We start from the raw sequence: 14,422 nt of genomic DNA, 5'->3' as shown, positions 1-14,422 counted from the left end.
AGTGATAAGCGCGCTAATAACCGGCAAAATAGCTCAAAAGATGGAAAACATAATACAGTGCGAAACAAAAAAAGATGAAGCTAGTGGAGGTGGAAATTATCGTTATAAACGTCTAAAATAACATAATATTACATAGTTTCCCACCTTTAGACGTATCACAGGAGTATGACAACTGTCAATGTGACAGTAGAACTTTATAAAAATACTCCTGTCACAGACGTCTAAAGGTGGGAAACTATGTAATGTAATGTTAATTAATACGTTTATAACGATAATTTCCACTTCCACTAGTTTCATCTCTTTTTGTTTCGCAATGTATTATGTTTTCCATATTTTGAGCTATTTTGCCGGTTATTAGCGTGCTCATCACTGTATAATATGAAATATTTTTCTTACCAATATTTCGGTAACAAACGCGCCGCCCCTGTGCTCATTAGATTCTGTTGAATATTTTTGTCAATTCGAACCTCTTTTAACACTCCATTGTTTGAATCGTGACAAAATTTTTAATTTCCTTGCCATTTTTTGATACAAATATTTAATGAAAATATTTGATGTCACTAAGCCATTTGCTTCGTTCAAGAAAAGTCGACACGACGCCAAAATGAGGCTCTTGAGTATTGTGGTGGTTTTTTTCTGTGTCTTTGTGGCATTCTGCAGTGCGATCGAAAATAAGACTGATGTTACGACGCCAGAAGATGCCAGAGCATTTGTCGGAAGAATGTTAGAGCAAGGTAATGTTTATTTGAATTTATGAATTGAATTTTAATCGAATGTCTATTTATAAACTTCAACAGGCCTTGAAGGCCTAGGGCTAAAAGTTTACATTTTCCATTAAACTTACTATTTACATTTATTTATATATAATGTATCTATGTTACCGACCAAACCAAATTTCAGGATAAACTAGTTTGGCCTAGGCCAAAACATATAAACATTATAGTACACATACAAAGCCAAAATAAACAGATAGCATGAATAAAATACTCTGTAATTGTAAAATAATCATTTTTATTAAAACAATAGTGATTCGATGTTAAAACTAATGGACAATAATTGGTAATACAAACAATCATATTATAAAAAATAATCAATGTTTTTTTATAAAAACAACAATTCTTATACCTCCATTATAAAAATTATGCTTTATTCTCCAATGGAGTACTTTGGTGACACTTAGAATTGCCACAAATATCACTGCCTTCTTGCTTTTGCTTCTGTTTGTGGAACAGTTTTTGTTACAGCTGCATTTGACAAAATCTTGTCCTGATCCAACTGAATCTCTGGTAGCTGCAACATTTAACGAAATTGTAGAGCATTAGTTTATATCTGCTTCCTCTCAAAAAGTTTGGTGGTAAATGTCGAATTCTGATTTGAAAAAAAATTATCAAATGCAGCTGCAACAAAAAGTATCCCACAAACAGATGCAAGTGCAATAAGGCAATGATACTTCGCAATTCTAAGTGACAGCAAAGCACTCGATGGAAAAAATAAATAATACTTTTTATAATTAAGGTATAATAACTATTCCTTTTATAAAAAAAATACTGATTTTTTTATAGTATTATTGTTTGTATTACAGCGTCAATGTGCGTCTCTTTGGAGAGACAATGACGTCAACTTTGCTAAGTAACAAGACATTTACTCAACACACACTACACATTACACTAGGTACCTGATTAAAAAAAACCACTGTACCATGTCAATGGCCATTAGTTGTCGAGGCATTAAGCTAAATAAAAAAATATCTACATATTTATTTATGCTTTGTAGGTATACTATAATGTTTATACTAGGCGGTACTAGTTTATCCCGCAGTGTCCGTATTATTATTAGGATAAACTGGCGTGGCCTAGGCTAAACTAGTTTATCCTATCGCATTTAGCAAAAACTAGTTTGGTCTAGGCAAAACTAGTTTATCCTGAAATCGGGTTTGGCCCGTAACATATAATACTCTAAATATTTTTTAGACTCTTTCTATATATTTCTTAACCACCCCCTTTCATTGTTTTCTGTCCAATGCTTTCTCTTTCCAATTCTCAATACTACTTTCTGTAAGTATTCATATACGCTGTCTTTATATCTATTTGTTGGTCTACGTTTTGCTCTATTTTATTGGTTTTCGTGATAGTAGGTACCATTTTTGGGACTTCCTTTCCTTTGTGTCCTAAATATCATATTTTTGTGCTTTGATTGCATTCTCTATTTTTGGTTCGTTATACAGTTCTTCAAGTTCTTTATTATTCCTTCTGCTCATTGACCATATATTTTCATACCTCTATAGATTGCTCTTTGTAGCAATATGGAGCTATTCTATTTGTTTATAAGCCAAAAGATTGTTTATAACTTTAAAACATTCCTGAGGCCGCTTAAATAGTTCAATTTCAATTCTGTAAAGTACGTTAGATAGGTATGGGTATAGTGCCTTTTTATACAAAAATCATAGTTATTCTGATGTATCAAAATTATTATGGTTATTATTGCGACCGTCAATTGTTAATTAACAATTTAATTGTTGATAAACTACTCGTTCAATTTCCACCGGCTTTATTTTGAAATATAATCGACCGTGCAAGTTCGGCAAAGCGACCTCTATTTCTACGCTCTGTACTTTTATTCGCACTTTTAATTATATTGGCCAATTATATTAGTCCTGGTTGCTGGATAATTGTCAAGGCCATAGTCCAAAAAAATAATAAGAAGAAAAAATAAGATGCAGGTTATGTTATGCAAACGTAAATAATTGTATGTAGTAAATAAAATTAGTTATTAAAATGCAGTACTGCAAGCAAAATACAATTAATTAAATTTACCTTTATATAATAATTGCATATCATATCAATATTGTGGAGCAATATATAATTTTTCTGCTTCAATGACAGAAGGTATGAAATATACGTCAATTTGACAATTTCAATTGACAATATGAATTATTTAAGATAGTTGCAATATTTCTACGCGACTCGCGCACGGTCGTTTCTCGTTTCCCTTCCAAGTACTTGCACACCGCATACGCTGTGAGCTCGTACGTAGAGGGGATATTTACAAACTCGCGAGCGCCAGTAGTGACAAATCTGTAAACCTTTACCGGAAATTTGACATAAATGTCAGAGTGATTAATTTAAAATTAAAATTAAAAACATTAATTATAAAAAATATTAGTTGGTCAAAGCTGTGGTATATATTTTTTCCACCTACCTCTACCGAAAGTATACTTCTCCGCACCTGATTGTAGGGAGCAAAGTTGTACTTTTCCTCCCTAGGAAGGAAAAGTAAAAGTGACGTCATTCATGAAATATAACTTATCGACGCCTTGTACAATATCTATTTTCTATTACGTAAGTATCTATACATTTTAACGTTTATTTATAAAACACCCAGTATTTTCAGAATGGTAAAAAACAGTAAATTGTTATTTTGATTTAACAATGTTTACATTCATAATTTGACTTATATTTGACAGTTGACAGTTATATTGTACACTTTGCGTCATCTGGTACACTTTTTTTCCCAATGTAAACCTGTGTTCAGACTGACAATTATTGTTCGTGAATCACTTCGTTGTTGCCATCACAAATAACGGAATTGCACTAAATCTAAATACAAAAAAAATAACGTTTAAAATGTATATTTCGAATTGTAATACATATATTTAAATTCCATACTTGTTCACTGTAATTCATTTGTATTATTCATTCATTTTGTATTAATTTCAAATTAAATTTTTAATTTTTCCAGTGTGTTTTATTTATTCTACACAACTTAATGCAGTTTTGTCCTACAATTTACGAGAAACCAATCACACCTCTCGATTTGACATTAAACATAATAATTTAAAGTTATATCAAGATTTATATCTATCATTATTTTTGAATTGAAATATTTTCATAAATTATAATAAAACACGAATCAATGTATGGATACTTAATTGAGATGACGGAAGATTACCATTGTTTTAGTTTTTAGTATATTAAAAAATGCGGTCTGTCACTTAGCCCCGTTTTTACCTAGTTTGATATAATATTTTCGTTGAACTGGCAACGTTGCCCTAGAAATTAGAATGACACTTGTGACAAGATCAACTTACACAACTTGAAAAACACGATTTTCGGTTATGAGAGTTGTACCAGTTTTTTTTGACGCGAAGTGTACCTACTTGTTAGTTTTAGTTTTAATAAATTTTGTTGGTTAGTTACATAAGTAAATTAAATAAAAATGAAAAATGACTTGTTATTAATTTGAGGAAGGTGGAAAAACCATATGTATAACATGGGAGTAAAGTGCCTTTTCCTCCCTTGAATAATTACTGCCCTCCGCTACGCGTCGGGCAGTAAACTTCATTCTCGGGAGGAAAAGTAGCACTTTCCTCCCTTGTTATACAAGTAGCTATTACCTTAAATATACTTACGTTTTAAATACTGAATTTAAGTTTTTTCACTGTTCCGTAATATGTAATTATAAATCATCTATTAATCTTAGCGCCATCTACACGATTATTGTGAAAGTATCCGAAGTAAGAAATTCATATTTTATCAATAGAACGTCAAAATGATTAGCAAAATCTAAAAAAAATCGATTACAATTTAATTACTTTTTTGCGTTGTAAATATTAAGCGATAACAATTAAATAATAAATTTAAAAATTACCGGTGAAAGTTGAATTAGTAATCCGCTAGGAGCGCCACCAGCGAAGCTCAGAGCGTATACCAAAAAAGCTTTATGTCACCAAGTTATTTAATTATTGATAAATAATTACTTACCTAAAATTTTAGTTGAAAATAAAATATTTCATTGGGAAAACCCGGAGACTCCGAGGAAAATCTTCGTCGAAGCAAATCGGGAAAAAATATCTCTAGGCAGAATTAAATTACGGGAAATTTTTATTTGGGTGTTTTTGGTGTAAACCTATTGATCTATAAATTAATGAAAAAAACTTGGGTTAATTCCTCGTCAAATTACTTAAATGGAACGTTTTTTCTACTTCCTCAAAAAACTTGATTTGTGGGTTACAACCTTTTACCTTTCAACCGTCGATATGTTGGGGATTTTACAAATGTTCAAAATATCTCGATAAAATTGGCTTATCGAAAAAGTACTAAGAGGCAAACCTTTTTAAAAACAATGTGTTTAACTAATGGTGTCACAATAATAATTTAATTGGAACGTACACAAAAGGGGGGTTTAAGGGAACAAAACCCCCATAAAATTTTTGTGGGGTGCACAAATTTTACTCAACAAAGTACTCAACTCTATTATGGATTTATTCATAAAAATACATTAATTGTAGCCAAATGTAAATTATTTAAGATCTAGTTGTTGAGAAAGGTATAAGTTATAGTATGTAACATGAAAACAACTCAAAAACATAACTTAACTATATTATAAACTCTAACTAACGTAAATTACCATGTGGCGTATCTCGGGCTATTGTAAACACATTTATGTATTGTCATAAAAGTATTTCATTATCCTAACGTCCTTCAGCAAATGGTAAGACCTAGTGATGTAAGAAGAGAATATTCTCAAGAGAATATTCTTGGCCACAAAATTTATTAAAAAGTTAAATTTTTCGTTTCGGCCTAACACGAGCCATCATCAGCCAAAGTAAAGGAAAATACATAAAAAACTGACCTACAATATACAGGGTGTCCCCGAAAATAGTGCGTTCCTTAAAGGTATAGGTAGAAGGCACAATGTAGAGCAAAAAAGTCTTATAACATTTTTTTCTAAATTGATCTGTTTGACCTAAAAGCGAAAATACATTTTGATATGCAAATTAAAGTCTAACAACAAGCAACAACGCGCAACTCAAAAATCTAAAGATTAAAAAATTAGGTTTGTAGGTCAGTTGCATCTGGTAGGTAAAATACTGCAAATATCAACCAAACCCATATCCATTATTTTGCAGGTAGGTACCTACGATGTCAACAACCCCAAAAATCGCACCTCAAAGTAAATAAAGAAGGGGTTATTAGGTTAAATTTCCACAGTCACAGCAAGCTCTTCTAGGCTACGTTGCCATGTCATTCAAATTTATGAAAATAAAAATTCACTTATATGGAGGACAATGTATTTTTTTTTCTTTGAAACGGTTAACTTTAGAAAAAAATCTTATGGGACTTTTTTGTTCTAAATTGTGTATTATATCCACACCTTAAAGGAACGCACTATTTTCGGGGACACCCTGTATAATTGGATTAGATATGAAAAAACTCAACATGTTGGGACAATGCCTACCTCAGTCAAAAAACTTACCCAACAGGAAGGAGAAAGAAGCGATTAAGGCAGGATAACAAATTGTACATACACAAACATTTAACATAACGTTTCTTGAACGATTTTACATAGTATCTTTCAATCGATGCGATGGTGGTTATTTTAAATAATGTTTGTGTATGTACAATTTGTTATCCTGGCTTAACCGCTTCTTTCTCCTTCCTGTTGGGTAAGTTTCTTGACTGAGGTGGGCGTTGTTCCAACATGTTGAGTTTTTCATATCTAATTCAATTATATATTGTAGGTCGGTTTTAATGTATTTTCCTGCACTTTGATGATGATTGCTCGTGTTGGGCCGAAACGCGTCCAATCAGTAGCGACGCGTGACTTTTTCTAAAGTGTTACCAAACCCAGATGTAGAAAATCTTGTTTAAAAGAACCTCGCAAATATAAGTCTTAGGGGAGGGAAAAGGGGAAATTCTCCCCCCCTAACAAGATCCAAAATTAAGGAAAAAAAAATTGTTGTAACATAAAAATATAGTAGCTGACATGAAACTTAAATCACGGACAGACAAATTCAACCCAATAAACACGCTAGTTAGGAAAATTAAGGGAACTTAATGCATGTAAGTTATTATTTATGTCTTTGATGTAGTTTGGATTTATCTTTAGTATGTTTTTTGGTTGGTGTTGCATTGGAAGTTGCCCCCTAAGGCAAATTTCCCCTCCCAAGGGAAATGTCTTGATCCGCCACTGATATAAGTTTTTGTTTATTTTTTCTGGAAACATGTTAATAACAGAATCGTAGAAAGATGGTTCTGTCATTAATCCATTTAAAAAGCGTTACTCAATAAAAATGAAAGAAAATGACCACATGCGATCATGCAATTGGGTATCTCTTTGGCATGTTTTAATCCGTTTCATTGCTGAAAATCTTCTTTCAACGGATGCACTTGTAGACGGAATTATTAAAAATAGATTTGCCAGTATAAAGGGTTCCTGTAATGCATTATCAAGTTCTGAAGACGTTAAATATTGATACAATTCTTGTACATTTTTTTTTAAATATAATCTGGATCGTTATAAAGAACTGTCAATTCTGTTTTTTAACTTTACTGTGTCAAATTTTTGTCCATATAGCTGTACAAATAATTGATTCAAGGCCTTATCTGAAAATTTTTTGCTATAAATTAGAAAACTTATTTTTAAGTTGGATAATCATAGTGTCAAAAATTAAAAAAAAGTCGTCAACGACACTCATCCATGTTTAATTGCACGCACACTGTAATCGGTAAGTAACCATTGTAACCATTCCAAAAAGTGGTAACGTGCCTACTAATATCCACAGCGCGCTTACGCCTTCGTCTTTCAACATTTTCATACACGAGCCGTCTCCGACCGCCCGACCGATAGCCGATGGACCTTCATTTGTATCCACATTTAAAAGTAATATTAACCTGCAACCGAGTCGCATAAATTCGCCAATATTTTCGTGCGTCTAGTGAATTACTATTAACACTCATATTTCACAAAAAAAATATAAGTGGAATTATTTCACAGTAGTCATAAAATATTTATTTGCAAGATTTTTAACTGTTACCAATGGTAACAGTGGTTACATGGACGCTTCGCCAGTGAATCCAATAAAGATTTTAATATTTAACTTTTTAATAAATTTCGTGGTATCTTCTTGAGTTGAGTAGTTGAGTTACCTCTAGACCACATTTTTGTGAACTATGAATACTTCCTTTTATGGTACAAATTAAACCCTGTATATTAGGATCCACTCAAATGACGACCTTAATATTGATAGCGGCCAAAACTCTAGGGATAAAGTAAGGGACAAATAAATCAGAAATAATGGGAGAGACAACAACATCGTTTCTGGTTTGACTATGTAAAAAAGAATGGATATCAATATCAATGGAATTTAATTTAAATAAAATTAGTACACTTTTTACTTTTTTAAAATTATTTCGGCAAAGCGAAATAATATTATATTAAAATTAAAATCAATTTATAGCTGACAACTGAGGCAATATAACTGTTTAATCAAAATTAAATGAAAATTAACGTGGAAAATCCTTTGTGATCATTTTCCTTCCTAGGGCTGCCAATGAGGGTATTTGGCTCTGAATTCCATCCTACTACATCAATTTAATTGATATTTTCACAGTAAGTAGGTAATAAATCAAGAAACAAAGTCTACTCTATATCCTATGGCGCTTATATCTCGGGGTGGTTCCCAACCCTTCTCGGGAGTGGAAAATTTGTTTGTTAAAATAACGACGCAAGTGGTTAGAGTACCTAATTCTAAGTAAAAACTATTCTATAATACTTTTTTGAAAACACAATACTTTTTTAGTTATTCGTGGTTGAAAATTGGCCATTTTCATAAAAAATAATAGCTTTCCGAACGATTTTTTGCGAATACGTAAAAAACTATGCATCTCTCGAAAAAAACTATATAAAACATTTTTGTAGCTTTAAAAAAAAACAAAGAGATTTGTTTCATTCACAAATGTTCTAGTTATAATACAAAAAGAGATATATATGGTAGGTGAAAAGAGATTTTTTTTTGTGCATGCTCAAGTTGGTTTATTTAACTTAAATAACAGAGAAATGGTCGATTTTAGGGGTATAATGCTACCAATATCTTTTGTAGTACTTGAAAACACCTTTAAAACGAGCACTGTTAAATATTGAATAAAGTCAAACTAAGCGAGATATTTATGGTGTAGAAAAATGGACGACTAATGTATTTTAAGGAAAAATATGAAGTATGTATATTTAACCCCCATGCACCAGAATTTAAATGCATTGTTTTAAAAAATAAGATCAAATTATAGAGGGCATTTTTAAATTTTCTTAAAAAGCTTCCTTTTTCTCCATGTAACTCAAAAGTGATAAGAGATACGAAATAAAAAAGATACGGTACAAAAATATAGGATTTCTTCAGATAACAATTTTGTTTTGTCTTTTATTACTGCATCTCTTAATCATTTTCGAGTTACATGAAGAAAAAGGAACATTTTTAAGAAAATTTTCTGCAAAATGCATGGTTTTTTTCAAAAACCATGCATTTTAAACCCGTCCAACTTTTTGAACATAGAAATAACTATAATAAAATGTAAAATAATTATAATAAAATGTATTGTAGAAGAAAAACGATTCATTTAAATCTGGTAGCTGAATAGTTATGATATACTTCGCATTTTATCTTAAAATAAATGTTATATATTTTTTGCACCATATTTCGCTTGTTTGAATGTAATTGACATTTAACAATACTTGTTTTAAAGGTTTTTTCAAGCACTACAAAAGACATTGGTGGCATTATACCGTTAAAATCGACCATTTCTCTGTTATTTTAAGTTGAACAAACCGATTTGAGTATGCACAAAAATTTTTTTTCACGTTTCATATAGGTAGTAGGAAAAATGAAAGAATACCCATGAAAGAACATATAAAACACGCTGTATTTTCCTGTCACCGTGTCACACAAAAATTTACCAGCGCAAGTACATGTAATAATTATTGTTACATGTACTTGCACTGGACAATTTTCTTTGTGACAAGGTGACAGGAAAATACAGCGTGTTTTATATGTTCGTTCATGGGTATTCTTTCATTTTTCCGACTGTATCTCTTTTTGTATTATAACTAGAAGATTTGTAAATAAACGAATCTCTTTGATTTTTTATAAGCTACAAAAAGGTTTATATATGTAGTTTTTTTTTTGTTAGATGTACAATTTTCAAGATATTCGCAAAAAACCGTTCGAAAAGATGACTTTTTCAATGAAAATAGCAAATTTTCAACCAAGAATTACTCAAAAAGTATCGAGTTTCCAAAAAAAACTTATAGAACAGTTTTTTGCTTAGAATTAGGTTATATAGCTACGTCCGTGGTTATTTTGACCAAGACCAAAAAATGTCCTACCTCTCAGAAGGGCTGCCTGGGAACCACCCATAAGATAAAAGCGCACATCGGCATTGGGTAGACTTTGAATTAGGAGATAGGTAGAAGCTACTCCCAAAATTTTATTAAAATCCATACAGTAGGATAGAATTCGGAGTCATATCTTGTTCTTGCTCTCATTGACTGACGTATCCTTTATGTTTATAATTAGGGTTCTTTAAGTAAAGCAATATTTATTATTCATCTTATCTTTATATCTAATAATGAATATTGTATGTATAATTTAAATTTTCCAGGAAGAACTTTGGTACATAATAACATCAAACGATTCATGATCCTTCTTCCCGTCATCTTCTTTAAACTCGGAATCGCCTTCACTATGCTAGTCCTAGTCACTATGGTTTCGGTAAACAACGGCTTCATAGGCTTCCTTCTTCTTGTAGTAGGTCTGAGCAGCGTTCTTGCTAGGCTGCAAGAGGCCAGGAAACCACCGGTAGTACCGTACGTCAATCCCTTACCTCTATATCACGCCAAGTACATACAAGACTGGGATAGAAAAGATAGAGGAATAGGGGAAAAAGAAACCACTCAGGTATATGGACACACTTATGGACAACAGTATATCTATCCACAAGTGAGTGGATATTATCGGCAGAATGGTTTAACTGCTTAGTGGAAGCTTCAGAACAAAATCTGTTGAGTCACTGTAATGTTTTATGCCTTCTGTACGATTTGTATTAATTTTTTCTTAAATAAGTTATGCTAAACTATGTACTAGATTTATATCAAATTTCATAAATATGTGATATTTTCAGAATAATTATAAATTCTATAGAAGTGTAATAATTATGATGACAATGAATATATTTATTATTCATATTAAGAAAAATATTGGTAATCCTGTGAGACAAATGCCAAAAGTTAACATTTCTTTCTATGGTGTGTACCAACTCAAGTGTTATTTCAGTGCCTCAACTTTAAATTAAAATTATAAATTAATTGTTGTAAATTAGACCAGTAAGGATCTGCGAAAAAACGTCTATTTTTGGATGTGAGAGGTGGCATTCGGATTTTTGCAGATAAAGTTAGGTGACACCTTCAGTAATAATATAATTGACTTATGCTCCTTCTCAAATATGCCCGGAACATTAATAAAAAAATTAAAATATTTAAAAATTTCGAAAAACGTCGATTTTTTTCTGCTTTCTTTGCTTATAACTTTAAACGATTAACGATTCGTTTTGGAACAAAGTCGTAGAGAAATAAAATAAAGATAATTGAATTTTGTATGATATACGACTGGTAAAAAATGTCTTAAGGTATTACTTTTTCTGCAATATAGCAATAAATACAAAATAAGGGGGCAAAATAAGTCTGTTGTTATTCAATATTTTTTAACCACTTTGGTGGCACTTAGTAATTCGCTTAGGAAATTCTTTGTAACATACTTCAATCGTGAACCAAATTTCATTAAAATCGACCTAATAAATTTTGCATAATAAATTTGCAATCTAAATGTTTTTAAAAAAGTTCAAATTTTTTAAAATCTTTCTGAACAAAAAGTAGAACATTTAGAAGTTGGCTAATTTTTTTACATATAAAGAGGTGCTCTATCTATCTAATACACTTTACAGAATTAAAATCGGATTATTTAAGGGGCCCCAGCAATGTTTTAAATTTATAAACATTTTTTTGGCTTATAAACAAATAGCTTTGTTTAATAATAAAAAAAATTAATTTTTAGCAATGCAAATAATTAAAACCGGTATAATTTGACTTAAACTTTCAAATGCTGTCAGCAGAATTGCTATTTTATTTTTTAATCAAACGTTATTCGAGTTCAAAAATTGCAATTTCTCGATTTTTTGAAAGTTCCACCGCCTTTCTCGAAAACTACGAAATCGTAGGTTTTGCATCCTACGAAAAAATTTGTAAGAACATTTTTTGCTTAGAAATACCCAAGAAATACAAAAAAATGTTTTATTTTGCGAAAAATCGATTTTATGTAATTCCTCAAGTTCTTTGTTTATAACAATCTTATCGACATCCGGATCAACTGTTACCCAAAAAATTCGTGTTCTACGGGTCAAAATACATAAAAAACTTGATTAAGTCCATCTAAATAAAGGAGCCCGAAGCACCCCCTCCTGGCCACAGCACTAATTTGTTTATAAGCCAAAAAATTGTTTATAACTTTAAAACATTGCTGAGGCTGCTTATATAATCCGATTTCAATTCTGTAAAGTGCATTAGATAGGTGGAGTACTTCTTTATATGTAAAAAAATTGACAAATCTTTGTATATTCTAGTTTTTGTTGTGCAAGATTTTAAAAAATTTTAATTTTTTAAAAAAAGTTTAGATTGCAAAATTATTATGCAAAATCTAGTAAGTCAATTTTAATAAAATTTGGTGTACGGTTTTAGCACATTACAAAAATTTTCTAAGCGAATTAGGAAGGTTCCAAGTGTAACCTAAGTGATGGAAAATCATTGAATAAGGACAGGCTTGTTTTGCCCCCTTATTTTATAGTTATTGCTATTTTGAAGCAAGGGTGATAAATTAAGACATTTTTAAACAATCGTATCTGATAGAAAATTTAATTATCTTTGTTTTATTCTCATAGGATTTTGTTCTAAAATGAATAGTTTTTAAGTTATAAGCAAAAAAATTAGAAAAAAAACGAAATTTTTTGAAATTTTTAAATATTTTTTTTATTAATGTTACCTCTCACATCCACCTAAAAACAGATCCTTACTAGTCTAAATGTATTTATTTATATATTTATTTATTCATCTTTTCATGAACTTCATAAATATAATGCCCATTTTTATTTGTACTGTATTTGAAAATAAAATTTATTTTTTGATCTATTTTTGTTTGATTTTCTGAAAAAAATCTACGCTGCTCCTGATCCCGGTAGAGCGGAAAATACAAAAAAAAAATCGTGGAGGCATAAAATGGAGCCCGTATAATGAATTAAAAGACCACGAATTTGGGTACAATCTCCGCCTCCTACTGAACATCAGAACCTACATAACATTGTTTGGACATGATTGATATTTGAAATAAAAAAACAAATAAATCAGAGAAGATCAACATCCTAAAAATAAATTAACATGAAAATAACAAAATAAAGTGCGATAAAGATGTTTAAAGATAAAATGTAGTTATTAGATTTCTAAGAAATATCCTGAAGATACACTGACTATTGTATAATAGAAGGAGTACGCAAAAGAACGGGTCAACAAATCTGCTATAATCAAGAAAAAAAATTGAAAATGGACTGACCACACATGAAGGAGAGAGCAAAATAACATAACGATATAAGTAATCGAATATTAGCTCGAAAGAAAAAGAAACAGAGATGATTAGATAATAGTTGATAATCAATTTTATATTTAGAAGATACGGAATAATTAAACTAAAAAGAGGGAAAATTAATAACAGAGAAAATAAAAAATAACTCATACAGAGATTATCCAGAGAATAAACGAAGAAGATGGAATACTGAGCTTCTTCATCTTTCTTATTGCATTTATCTCTTTGAAGGATCGGCTTTCCTAATTACCTTTCTACATATTATGCTTCTATGTTTGGTCAAATCAATATCAATTTCCTTTGCCGACATACCCTGCCTAAGCGTCACATCCCGGGATTTCTTTGGGTTTTCTCTCCTACTCCTTCTAGGAACTTGCAAATCAGTAATTCTTCGTATTGGATGATTAACGTCTCGACGTTGAACATGCCCGAACCATCGTTATCGCCCGAACCATTGTGGCATCAATTGGTGCCACCCTAGACATCCCTAATTTACTCATTCTGAATTTTATCCTATTTTATCACTCCTCGTATCAATCTAAGTATTATCATTTCCGCTACATGCGTTGGTTATTCCTCTTTTTTTAACTGCTTTACTTTCTTTATTTTTTGATTGAGAGTTTTGACTTTTGAGAGGGTTTCTACGTTTTCCAATACAATAGTAGTAATAATATTAATACTAACCGTATTCATCCAAATTGTGTAAGACTTCCTTTCACGGTCCAGTCCATTTTTTCTAGACTTCTCAGAATAGACCTTTTGTCTCATCTTTAACATCCACCGTTTGATTGTTTGTGATCCTCACCGATATTTTGGTTTCGTTTTGCTTTTTATTTCGATGTCCAGTAGGGGAGAGTTGGATAAAACGGGATAGTTGGATAAAACGGGATACCTAGCCTAGAGACCCAACTAGTGCTGCTATCAATCGGACAACGACGAAAACTTGTTCTCAGTCGTCATTTTAAC

General features: G+C 31.1%; 1 protein-coding gene across 1 annotated transcript; it reads left to right on the top strand.

Annotated features, from left to right (window-relative positions):
- Positions 1-474: 474 nt before the first annotated feature.
- Positions 475-13,006, top strand: LOC114335074 (uncharacterized). The gene is made up of 2 exons (XM_028285230.2): positions 475-734; positions 10,434-13,006. Exons 1-2 carry the CDS (start codon positions 542-544, stop codon positions 10,808-10,810), a joined length of 570 nt encoding a protein of 189 aa, XP_028141031.1. The 5' UTR covers positions 475-541; the 3' UTR covers positions 10,811-13,006.
- Positions 13,007-14,422: the final 1,416 nt, after the last annotated feature.

The sequence above is a fragment of the Diabrotica virgifera genome, chromosome 1 (genome assembly GCF_917563875.1).
Source record: "Diabrotica virgifera virgifera chromosome 1, PGI_DIABVI_V3a".
In the NCBI taxonomy this organism is placed as follows: domain Eukaryota; kingdom Metazoa; phylum Arthropoda; class Insecta; order Coleoptera; family Chrysomelidae; genus Diabrotica; species Diabrotica virgifera.
This window is presented reverse-complemented; position numbering and strand designations above follow the sequence as displayed.

What these genes read in the sequence shown, in the direction of transcription:
- LOC114335074 (XM_028285230.2), top strand. Translation starts at nt 542, where the DNA reads ATGAAAATATTTGATGTCACTAAGCCATTTGCTTCGTTCAAGAAAAGT. An exon ending in CGGAAGAATGTTAGAGCAAG is followed by an intron (nt 735 to 10,433) that starts GTAATGTTTATT and finishes TAAATTTTCCAG; the next exon opens with GAAGAACTTTGGTACATAAT.